This window comes from Bos indicus x Bos taurus, chromosome X, assembly GCF_003369695.1.
Source record: "Bos indicus x Bos taurus breed Angus x Brahman F1 hybrid chromosome X, Bos_hybrid_MaternalHap_v2.0, whole genome shotgun sequence".
Taxonomy (NCBI): domain Eukaryota; kingdom Metazoa; phylum Chordata; class Mammalia; order Artiodactyla; family Bovidae; genus Bos; species Bos indicus x Bos taurus.
Window position 1 is genome coordinate 86,159,431 of NC_040105.1, and position 12,517 is coordinate 86,171,947.

The following is a 12,517-nucleotide window of genomic DNA, read 5'->3' on the forward strand; positions in this document are numbered from 1 at the left end:
GGCAGCAAAACCAGAACCCTCATACATTGCTAGTAGGAATAAAAAACAGGGAAGCCACTTTGGAAAGCAATCTGGCAGTTCCTCAAAAGGTTATTTAAACATGGAGTTACATATGACCCAGAAATTTCGCTTCTAGGTATATACCCCAAAGCAGTCAAGACTGTACCCCACCAGGCTCCTCTGTCCATGGAATTCTCCAGGCAAGAATACTGGAGTGGGTAGCCATTTCCTTCTTCAGGGGATCTTCCCGACCCATGAACAGAACCCAAGTCTCCTGCATTGCAGCCAGAGTCTTTACCATCTGAGCCAACAGGGAAGCCTAGTCAAGCAGATATCTTTACACAACCATTCACAGTATCACTATTCACAACAGCCAAAAGGTGGAAACAACCCAAACGTCCATCAATGCGTGAATGGATAAACAAAATATAAGATAACCAACAAAGACCTGCAATATAGCACAGGGAACTATATTCAGTATTTTGTAATGCCCACTATAAGGGAAGAGAATCTGACAAACTGAATCACTGTGCTGTGCCCTTGAATCTGGCACAACATTGTAGATACAATATACTTCAAATTTTTTTTTAATGTGGTATACTGTACAAAGGAATATTATTATTCAGTCATAAAAAGGAATGAAGTATTGAAACATGCAACAACCTGGATGAACTTGAAAACTTTATGCTAAGTGAAATAAGTCAGTCAGAAAAGGCTACATGATATGATTCTATTTACATGAGATATCTAGAACAAGCAAATCCATAGGGACAGAAAGGAGAGGAGTGGTTGCCAGGGTCTATGGAGAAGGAGTAGAGAGACATCACTACTGCTTTTGGTGGGGGTGGGGGAGAATGACAAAAATATTCTAAAATTAAATAGTGGCAATGGTTGTACAACTCTAATACACTGAATTAGACATTGAATTGTACACTTCAAATGGATAAACTTGTATTATGTAGATTTTATCTCAATTAACACTCCCCCCTCAAAAAAATGACTACAGGGAGAGAGAAAGAGGCAAGGACTCATTGCCTCTTTGTGGAGTGCTTTTAAATGTTCAAAGCTCTTTGCTAATTCTGTTATCTTTTGTTATCTGCTACCTTTTCTTCAAAAAGGTATCTGTGAGGTAGACAGAGCAGATTTCACTAAGCCCATTTGACACATGGGGAAACTGATGCTTGATGGGAAGGAAACAAACTCAGTCAAAGCCCCAAGGTCAGCAGCAGCATGAGACCAGGCAGGGCCCTAAGCAGTGCTGCCCGCCTGCACACTGCAATTGCCTGTGGTGCTTTTGGAAAACGCTTACATTTTGAAATTGGCTCTGTTGCTTCTAGGGTGCAGTCAGAGCTGAGAACCACTGATCCACACAGATTGGGGAAACGGAACTCACCCGCTAGATAAGGCTTTGACTGCACAAAGAAACACTGCTGACCACTCAAGACTGTACTGCTTATGATTTGCTCAATAAATCTTGCCTGCTTGATCTAAAAAAAACAAAAAAGAAACATAGCTTGGGGGCGTGGCTCAAGGATGAGGGAGAAATATTGGTTGAAAGAGTCAGAGGCTGTGCCTTCTAATTGCATTTTTGGAAAACAGAACCAGTGCAAAGAACTATTAAACTGGAGGCAAAGAGGCTGCTGCCTGTCATCCTCACTCATGGCTGCCACTCTCCTTGAGAGTAGGGGGCTTGGGTGTTACTGAAAAACCCAGAGGTCTCGACATTTCTTTTTTTTTTCATTTTTTTTCATTCATTTTTTTACATTTCATTCAAATAGGAAGAAACACCAGGAGTGGGCCTAATTCACCTGTCAGGAGGGAGGGGAGAGAGAGCTGGCCAGTTCCCTAATCCAACAGTCTGTCTGGGAAACACACACACACACACACACACACACACACGTGCTGCTAGTTAATGTGGAAAAGAAATCCTGCCAAGGAATTTTAATCTCACTCGGCAAAGCTAATTCAGAAACAAAGCCCTCTTCACATCACCATCACCCAACCAGGGAGCTGGAGCCAAGGCCCTGAAGGCTAACATCAAATAGCACAGGCCAATAGGAGCCCAGTTCAACTTCTATTTGGAGTAGTAGTAACAACAGGAGCATCCGACACTTATTAAACACTGTGTGCCAGGCACTGGACTAAGTGCTTACCCCACGTATCTCCATTCATTCAAGCACCCATCTACAGATAAGAAAACGAGGTCATCGAAGTGTGTAACTTACAATCACATGGATAAAGACAGACGAGCCAGCCATAAAAGCAAGGATCTGCTCACTCCAGAGTCAGCTACCTGACCACTACATTATACTAACTCTTAATAACCACACAGAGATGAGAAGGCTTTGAGAATACGCTGCAAACAATATGAACATCTGTTAACTATTCAATGATCCTATTTCAGTATTTTTCTGTATTTTCTTTATTTGCTATTATGAAGATATTATTTTTGTAAAGAAAACATTTACACAATTGCAAGGACAGAGGCACAAAAGCCTCATGCTTTTTGGTGTTTTTCTTTTTTTTAATATGTTGAAAAATAACCCCTTTTGCATTGATGGTACTTATTTTTTATTTCTACTTTCCTGTATTTTACAAATTTTCATTACTAAATATGACTTTTGCTGTCATCAGGAAAACAGCATTATTTTAAGTGGTTTAAAAATAATTCACTTGGGAAAAATATATCTCATCCCTCTGGTATCACACCTAAGACATACTGGACATGCTTGCAAAAGATCCCTGGAATTTCTCTACAATACAGAGGCTTGGGTTGATGGACTAATTCACTTCTTCTTTCTGTGGATACCACCATGTGCTGGGTGCCCTGCATAGAGCAGATACCACAAAAGACATTATCCTTGCCCACAGACACTAGTCATGATGCAGGCCTGGGAGCCTGGCAAGAGGCTGAATATACACTTCAACCAAACTATGGAATGCTAAGCAGCTATTGGAAAACAACTGAGCTACATTCACACCTGAAGAGATTACAGATTCTACAATTAGGTTAAAGGAAAATACACTGGAGGAATGTTTATAGTTCAATGCTGATTGCACAAGAAACCTACAACCAAACAAACTAACAACCCCAGAAATGCGAACATCTCCATCTGCACTTATTGGCAAAAGAAAAATGTGGAAACATATACAAACAATTAACACAACTTACCCTTGGGGAGACAGGATCGAAAGTTGATGAGGTTAAAAGATTGGCTTTCTCTTTATACTTGTCTGATTAAATGGTTTTTTCAAGGAGCATATATTTTTTAAAAAATCCTGAAAGTATAATCAGTCCTCCAAATCTCTAATGGATATTGTATAAAATTTACACAAAAACTTGACTTGGCTTAATACTTGAAAATCAAATGAAGTAATTAGGAAAGAGGTGGAAGGAAACCCTTGAGCTTTCATATCAGAAAGACAGATGTTCTCAGGCCAGTTCTGTCAATTCTTGTGTGTCCCCGAGCAAGTTATGTAAACTTTCTAAGGTTTAATCTGTTAAATGGCAGTGCTAACCAGATGGCTCAGTGGTAAAGAATCCGCCTGCCAATGCAAGAGACATGGGTTTGATCCTTGGGTCAGGAAGATCCCCTGGAGAAGGAAATGGCAGTTCACTCCAGTATTCTTGCCTGGAAAATTCCATAGACAGAGGAGCCTGACGGGCTACAGTCTGCTACTGCTGCTGCTAAGTCACTTCAGTCGTGTCCAACTCTGTGCGACCCCATAGACAGCAGCCCACCAGGCTTCCCTGTCCCTGGGATCTTCTAGGCAAAAGTACTGGAGTGGGGTGCCATTGCCTTCTCCAGGGCTACAGTCTATGGGGTCTCAAAGAATCAGACATGACTTAGCAACTAAATAACAACAAATGAAACCAAGGGCAGTCATCAGCTAGATTTCTTAAACCATAACTTGCTTAATAAGTAACATTCTGTAACCTGCCTTCGCCAACCAAGCTCTCCTTAATTGTTCTTGCAAACTGTATACCTTTCAAGCTGTGTATAGCTTAGACAATATATCACAAGACTCCTTTAGCCACCCCCTATAGACAGCAGCTCTGATATTATAGTAATGGTTGCTTAAGTTGTTTTTTCAGGAATATGGAGCTATCTAGCCCATTTCAAAGTGGTCAAGACCATCAACCATTCAGCTGGGACTGAGTGTATCTGATGGATTATCTTTTGATATCAGAGGGCCAAAAACTCCATCCTCAGATCATGCTAAGGTCACCATTTTCTGAACATGCATCTCAAGAAGAAGTACGTAACTCGGCTACACTTGCACAGAACGCTGATTACTTCGTCTTCTTCTTGCCTCCAGCCATCTTTCCCCAGGCCTCAGACCACCCTGCTTCCTTGTCCCATAAATATCCTAAGTCCCTCACCTTGGGGAGATGGATTTGAGATTGGTTCTCCTCGCTTGGCTGCCTTGTAGGGCAAGCCTCAGCATTTGGCTTCCTGCACACTGGGCAATTGAACCTGGTACAGTAACACTAATATCCACCTTTCACAGGGTTTCTGTGAAGATCAAAGACTAATAATTAACAACTAATGCTGATGGAGGACTTTCCATCTGCCAGGTGCTGTGCTACATGCTTTACACATATTAACTGATTTAATCCTCAGAGCAGCTTTAGGAGGGAGGCACTTAGATCACCTCCATATCATAGATGAGAACATGGAAGCACATTCAAGTTATGTAACTTAGCCAAGTTCCCTTTCTCCCTCCCTCTCATACACACGCAGCACAGTCAGGGTATGAACCTGGAAAATCAGATCCCTGAGTTCATACTCTTAACAACTCTACTAGGGTGACATATTTGTATTCGTGAAAGATTCTGTGGTTGAAAAGCCCCATCTCCCTGTAAGAATTATTACTGGTGGTGGAAAAGGTAAGAAGTACACATAAAATCAAAACACTCCAAGGGCTAAAAGACATGACAGAAGCAGAGTCACAGGATGTCTCCTGGTGATTGGCAAGTAAGTGGCAAAGTCTATATATACAAACTGGAGTCCATGACTCTCCATCCTGCTCTTTCGACTCTCAAGGAGAGTCTACTATTTCCTGCCTCCATACCTCTGGCCCCTTAGTTGAACTGTCACCTGCCTCTGCAATTGCATGCACATTCTAATAGACCTTCAAGGCTTGGTTCAGGCTTTACTTTTGCATGGAGCATTTCTGGACCACTTTATCCAATGACCTCTTCACGACGCAGTGCATTAGAGCTCAAAGTCTTTAGATTTAGTTTTAGTATTTACAAATCATGTAACTCTGAGCAAGTCATTTAGCTTCTCCAAACCTCAGTTTCCTCACAGGTAAAATCAGGTTCTTGTGAGAATTAAATAAGAATATTCATAAATTACCTGACACACATTCACATTAGATGCTCAATAAATGCTGATATTAACCCTCTTCCCATTTTTGTAGAACTTGGAACAATTACAATTTAGCGATTAAACCTGTATTGCCTTGCAATTCTCCTTTCTTGTGATTTTGACTCTAACATCGCAATCACGTCTAAGGTATTTGTGCCTTATCCTTCTAACTAAACCACAAGTTCCTTGAGGGCTGGGAATGAACTCTGGTTGCTTTTGCATCTCCTGAAGCATATAGCACAATATTTAACAAAAAATGTGCTCAATAAAAATTTGGACTGACTGGTATGGCTGGGCTGGCATTCTGTAAGACTCTCAAAGATTAATCTCAAAATACAGGCAGTAATTAGACCTATTCTAGCCCAGTCCCTAGAATTTGCTGGAATCCCAGGCTTTCTCAACACCCTCCATGTCCCCTATACACTTTGCATTCATCTGATCAGAAACACATTGGCCTTTGTAGAAGGTTGAGGCACAATTTTGCCTGAATCAATTCTTCAGAAAGCTAAGGCCTCTTTTGAAAACAAGCTTTTTCTATTTTAAGTACTGTCAAGAAAGTAAAGGGACATTCTGTCCCTAGTTCAAGTCCAAAACCCAAACTATAACTTTTTAAAATAGCTCAATTTGCCACTCACAGAAATAACTTTTCTAGGTCAATTAGCATGTTTCAATGTACCAATTAGCAAACAGTAAGATTCTCAGGCCGATTTGCATCCATGACAGCAAAGTGTTCCCAGCAGCACACAGGGGTACAAGGTGTGCCGGCGGCAGTTACATCCCAAAAACATGATGGTGGATAGGGAACAGCTGCCCCAGGAATGCAAAAAATCATTATTAACCTCTTCCACTCAGTCTGAGAGTTAGGAACATTCGAGAGAAACATCTAACAGAGAACAGGAACTGGGTAAAAGGGGAGGGGTAGTAAAGGAGGAAAACAGGAGCTAGTGTAACAGATCAACATGGCTACACAATAAGGGGCAATTTTTGATAATGAGATAATAATATACCAGAGGCTTTGAGCCTTGATGAAGAAAGGAGCTTGATGAAAAGAATCATTATCATTCATCTCCTTATTGTTCTAGTAGAAGACAGATGGCTGCAAACATAAATATAGGCCAGGCTAGAGGCTTTGGTTGGAGAAGGGGCTGACACAGTGTTTGCAGTTTCTTTTCTCCCTTGCTCAGAATACTTCATATTCATCAGAAGTTGTCATGGACATTTGAGGGTAAAAGGCTCAGGGTTGGGAATGCAGCTTGGGTCCCGTGCCTCATTCTGAGGACCAGATCAACAGCTCTGCAAGGTAAGAGCTATAACTGAAAAGCTAATATGTAACCAAGTTCCATGGGCACCCTGCTTAGTTCCCACATCTTGGCTTGCACTTTCCAGGAGATGGTTTAGCCTGAAATGGATGACATTCTCTGCAAAGTCATGGGTATAGATAAGGAACCCCATCACCATCAGACTGGAAAACCACTGGCTATACAAGGAACTACTAGGCAGTTCATCTATTCTCCAAGCCATGGACTACTTACTGACAGCTGGGGCTGGGGGATCTCAACAAGGGATCCATGGATGGGCTTCTGGGAGAACGGGGCAGGAGGTGGCGGTCTGTGTCCCTCCTGAAATTGTATGCAAACTTGTCTTTGTGAATCTGGGAAAAGGCTCTATTATGCTCGTCAACTTATCAAAGAAGCCTACGACCCAACTCTTCTACTTGGAGAGAAGCTAAGCAGCATCTCCAGCGTCTTAATTCACTAGAATTCATATTCAAACTCACGCTAAATGTCAATCAAACAAAGGAAAAGGGCTCTGAAGTCTGAGTTAGGAGACCTGGGTTCTAGGGGCATCCACCTTGGCTTCTTAGGCAAGTCATTTATCCATCTAAGTTCCCCCTCTGGGCTTCCCTGGTGGCTCAGATGGTAAAGAATCCATCTGCAATGCAGGAGTCCTGGGTTCGATCCCTGGGTTGGGAAGATCCCCTGGAGGAGGGCATGGCAACAACCCTCTCTGGTATTCCTGCCTGGAGAATCCCCAGGGACAGAGGAGCCTGGCAGGCTACAGACCATGGGGTTGCAAAGAGCTGGACATGACTAAGCACAAGTTTCCCCTCTAGAAGATTAGCTCAGACAAGCTTTCAGCTCTCTGATAATCTAATAATAGTTCCATGATACATTTCCCTTTCTTCCCTCCAAGAAACAAAAGTACAATTGCCCTTAAGGCACTTCATCTGAAGTCAAAAAGAGACCTATTCTGAAATCCTGGTGGTGAAGAGTACTTACTTGTAGTAGGGGCCATTGGAATAAATCTTCTTTCTTCTAAGGTGTCAGCTTCTAAGATAAAGAACCAGGAGGAACTTGGAGCTGGGCATTCTCCAGCTGGTCTGCAAGTCCCAGTGCCAATAAGGCACAGGGCAGAAGACCACATGGAAATTCACTGATGATCCACATCCTTTAGCTGACTGTGGAAATTTCCTCTAACTCCCTCACTGTCTTTATATATGAGTGCATACACGTTTGTATTACTGGTATACACACCAATTAGCTCATTCTATTTTCTTTGTTTCCTCATTATAGCCAAGGAGGAAAAAGAGGATTAAAAAGCATCAAGGGCCAAGAAGGAAGAAAGGGCAAAAAATGTCCAGAATTGACTTCCTGCCTAATTAGATCATCAGGTTTAAAGAGTTTCCTACCTTCCTGTGCCTTATTTTGTCAATCTGAGCTCAAATAAGGGGTTGCAAAGTAAAAAGTCCTAAAGGTCAGGGTAGCCTAGGAGGGGTCCCAGCCATTTAAAGTAACCAGACCAAAGCCAACTGTCAAGACATATGCAAATAGAGCCACCATCCTGAGCTTTTATTTTAGAAAAGAAATACAAGATTATTTACCAGAGTGACTGGAATCGCTAGTTAACACAGAGTTCATCAAAGAAATTTTGATGTTAAGGAAAGTTACTTGGACATTCTTGATAAACTGGCTGACTAAAGCTTGACATTTATGTAGAAAGTACTGGGGGTCATAACAAATAGAATAACAAATCTGCCATTAGAGAGGGGAAGAAGCGAAAAGGGGGAAAGGGAGGGAAGGAAGGAAGGAAGGACAAAGGAGGGATGGACAAAAGGAAAGAGTTTCTACCGATAGACTCTCTGAATGTCAGTTTCCTCCTCTATAACAAGAGGCTATAATACTCGGCCTTCACACAACTTAATAGCTACCTCCCACAACTGTTATTTGAAGTGAAGTCGCTCAGTCATGTCCAACTCTTTGAGACCCCATGGACTGTAGCCTACCAGGCTCCTCTGTCCATGGAATTTTCCAGGCAAGAATACTGGAGTGGGTTGCCATTTCCTTCTCCAGGGGATCTTCCCAACCCAGGAATTGAACCCAGGTCTCCAATTGTAGGCAGACGCTTTTACCATCTGAGCCACCAGGGAAGTCTATTATTTGAAATGACCTTGTAAACTTTGAAATGCTATCCAAAGAGGAAGGATTATCATTTTGAGATTTAAACTGTGATATTAATACATGAGGCAAATTTAAGTCATGAAAACAGAAAGCAGTAGGAATTATTTCATGTGTGAGTTCTTGCCCTGAGTTTTCTCAGCCAGCCTGCTAATCCCTCTCAGCCCCACATATGGGAGTCTGAGGACAGGGCCCGGCCACTCAAGCCCTACACTCCCACTTCTCTCTGTACTGGTTTAGCACCCAGCCACCTGCCACAGTGGGGTTCTACTTGCTAGCCACTGGGGAGATGTGTGGGCCAGACTTCTCTGTGGGTTTGAGAGAACAGGGAAGAAATCTAATTCTTGCCCAAAGGCATCTCTGGCAAAGCAGGCTGCCTTTGAGGCTCCCCAGTAGATTATTCTGGACCAATGTGGCTGAATCCACACTGGAGGCCCTTAGAACACCTGGAAGCCTTGGTTGAATGGGTGGAGCCTCCTTTCTCTTCACCAAACCCTTCCAAAAGCTTCTGTAGGCTTTTTTGATCTGTTCTGGTTCTGGCCTAAACCCTTACTAAAGCCCCAGAGTTCCATACCATACTCTCACCCTCATCAAGCTCCATTACATCCAAACAGGGTTGCGTCAAATCTCAACACTGAACGTGTAGATATGTAAAAACTTACATGGAGGGGTCAAAGGTAGAAATTACCATGATTAATATAAATAAGCTAAAAGGATATATAGCATAGCACAGAGAATATAGCCAATATTTCATAATAACTTTAAATGGAGCTTAACCTATAAAAACATTGAATCACTATGCTCTACATCTAAAACTAATATAATATTCCCAACCACCTATACTTTAATAAAAAAGATTAAAAAAATAAAAACTCACATGGGGACATGACCCAAGGATGAGGACAAGCACTGGATAACATAGGAACGAGCAAATACCATTTTGTATGTTGCTGGTGTATTTCTAGAAGGGGCCACTTACCAGCCGCGTATTCACCACAGGAAACAGCAGAGCAAGAAGAGCTCCATTCAACATGTGCATCTGTAGCCTGGAGAGGAAAAAAGATAAAGTGCAGGTCACACTCTGACTGTGATGCAGAGGCAGACAAAAATGTGTCAGGTTATGCCATGCCAGATGGGAGAGCATGTATACAAGAGGTTGTGTGAGTCAAACAGAACACTGGAGTTGGCACACGTGCGTAATAAATTAAAAGCAGCACATTTTGCATTAGCTGAAATGTTCTAAAGAGCACCAGCGCCACCTCAAAATCCCCCAAACACTTGGTGAACAGGCTTTGGTTACAACACTTCATTGCATAATTAGCTCTGGGCTCCCTAAACATTCGGTCTGTCCCAATCTCAGCTCCAACTGCTGTGGCTCAGGCAGCCTAACAAAGGGGCACTGCGGGAGCCAGGTGTTATTACAGGACTGTGTTATTACAGTAGAGACCTATTTCTCAGAGCCAGGTTGCTTATTTACACAGCCAGGTCCAATCCTCCTCCCCAAACAGAGATCTAGGCAGGAAAAGGGCAGCAAATACAACCCAGGAAGACAACGTCAGGCTCTCTCACTTTCTTAGAAATACCTTCGGGCAGAAGTGGCAGCCTTCCAAGCTTTCTTTTATCTATTTTACATATGGGGTTCTGTGACTAAAAAGCAAAACAAAAAAGAAAAGGAGAAAACCACTAGTCTCCAGCATTGGGTAGTGATCCTGTTTCCCAAATCCAGACTTGTTAAAGCACATGCTACTGCTAAGTCACTTCAGTCGTGTCCGACTCTGTGCGACCCCATAGACAGCAGCCCACCAGGCTCCCCCGTCCCTGGGATTTTCCGGGAAAGAACACTGGAGTGGGTTGCCATTTCCTTCTCCAATGCATGAAAGTCAAAAGTGAAAGTGAAGTTGCTCAGTCGTGTCCAACCCTTAGCATGGACTGCAGCCTACCAGGCTCCTCCGTCCATGGGATTTTCCAGGCAAGAGTGCTGGAGTGGGGTGCCATTGCCTTCTCCAAAACACATGCTAGGAACCCTTTATAAGTCAAGAGCAAGTGTGAGCTGTGGGAATAGGCTGAGGCAGCTTCCTTCATCATTCAAGGAAAGTGGGCCCTGACGACTGAGGGAGAAGCAAAGAATGACAGCCTCTTCCTCCTGCAGAAAAGCTAATTTGATGGGTCACATACAACCACCACTGAGTCAGCGTGGCTTCCGGACCTCAAGCTCACTCTTGCAAGATCACACACACACACACAAACACACACTCACAGCAGTCTCACGATAACTAGGATCTCTCTTATGCCCTTACTGGGACCTAGAAGAACATGAGCTCTTCTCTTGGAACTCATGGACCTGTGCCTAAGACTAACAGACCATGTTGTTAGGAGTCCCCAACGGAACACCACACAAGCCCCAAGGCTGCTTTCGGTTTCCCCCAGTCTGTTTCTTTCAGCTGCTTGTTGCTGGCAATGCTGTGATGATGGTGATCTGCACTTAACATAACCTAGGCAAGTATCAAAGTAACTGCTCTAGGTAAGTAAACTCTCTCACTGAATTTTTACAGCAATTTTATGAGATGGGTACAATTATTTGTCACATTTTGTGGATAGGAAACCAGGCTCAGAAAGGTGAAGTGACTTCATCAACGCCATAGGACAGTAGAGTCACAATGCAAACCCAGGTTTATCTGACTCTGAACTCTTATGTCCATCTCGCTATCTTGCATCAGAGCCTGCCTCCCTTCCTCCACTGCAAATATGACCTCAAGTGTAAAGAGTTAGGGGTGCTCCACCTTCCTTCCTTTTGCTTTTAGGGGTCTCTCTTACCACCTTCTTCATCCCCTGCTCCAGGTTTAATGAGCTTTCAGGTGATGACTGTCAGGAGCTTGCTCTTAGGCCATGCCAGACCAGCAGTCCTACAGTTTAAGAGGGCTTAGCTTGATCCATAAAAGGGAGGAGGCACATCAATGCAATGTCACTCCTGCCTCCCTGGATTGGCACATTTTTAAAACAGGGTCTTTCTAGGAGGCACCTCATACTCTCAGAAACTGAGTGGTGAAAACTCTGGCTCAAGCCTCAATGCCTGGAGCAGGGGTCCTTAACAGCCATTCTGCAGCTGTTAAGGGGGTGAAGTAACACGTGCCCAACTCTGTCCCTGGACACTCCTAAGTGACAATCACAGCAAAAACATTCACCCTGGCAGAGAAAAAAATCTCACTGATAGTAGAGGTAAAGCTGACCTCTAGTACCAGGCTTTGCCACTGGCCTTAAAAGAATGTCATTTACACAAGGCCAAATAGATACTTGGGCACCAAAACTTAAATCCTGAGGATGATGGAACTGATTCCAAAGGCCCATGAACGGCCAAAGATAAAGAAGATAAAAGTCAACATCAAGATTCAAAATAAACAACCTAGATAAAGACAAGTCTTGTTCTGGGCCCTCAAAATTCAGTTCCACAAGCTACATACAGGCTAAAAGGTGAATCATCCTTAATATAGAAAAAGGTCTTACATATCACTAATTTAAAATATATCTAATACATCAATATATTGAGCAATTTCATGTGCCAATCACTGGAGTAAATATTCAAATGCATCATCTCATTGAATCTTCATGTTTTTTATGATAATCAGTACCATTTTCAACCTCATAGCTGAGAAAACCAAAGCACTAAGTGATTAAGTGACTTGCCCAAGA

The 12,517-nt window shown here is 42.8% G+C and overlaps 1 protein-coding gene across 7 annotated transcripts in view; it reads right to left on the reverse strand.

Moving 5' to 3' along the window:
• TMEM164 (transmembrane protein 164) overlaps window positions 1-12,517 on the reverse strand; it is a 179,014-nt gene that overhangs the window by 68,172 nt on the left and 98,325 nt on the right. For all 7 annotated transcript variants that reach the window (XM_027534776.1, XM_027534781.1, XM_027534773.1 and 4 more), the window contains one exon: window positions 9,810-9,876. In XM_027534776.1, coding sequence (XP_027390577.1) covers window positions 9,810-9,876 — 67 coding nt within the window. The remainder of the gene's footprint in view (window positions 1-9,809; window positions 9,877-12,517) is intronic.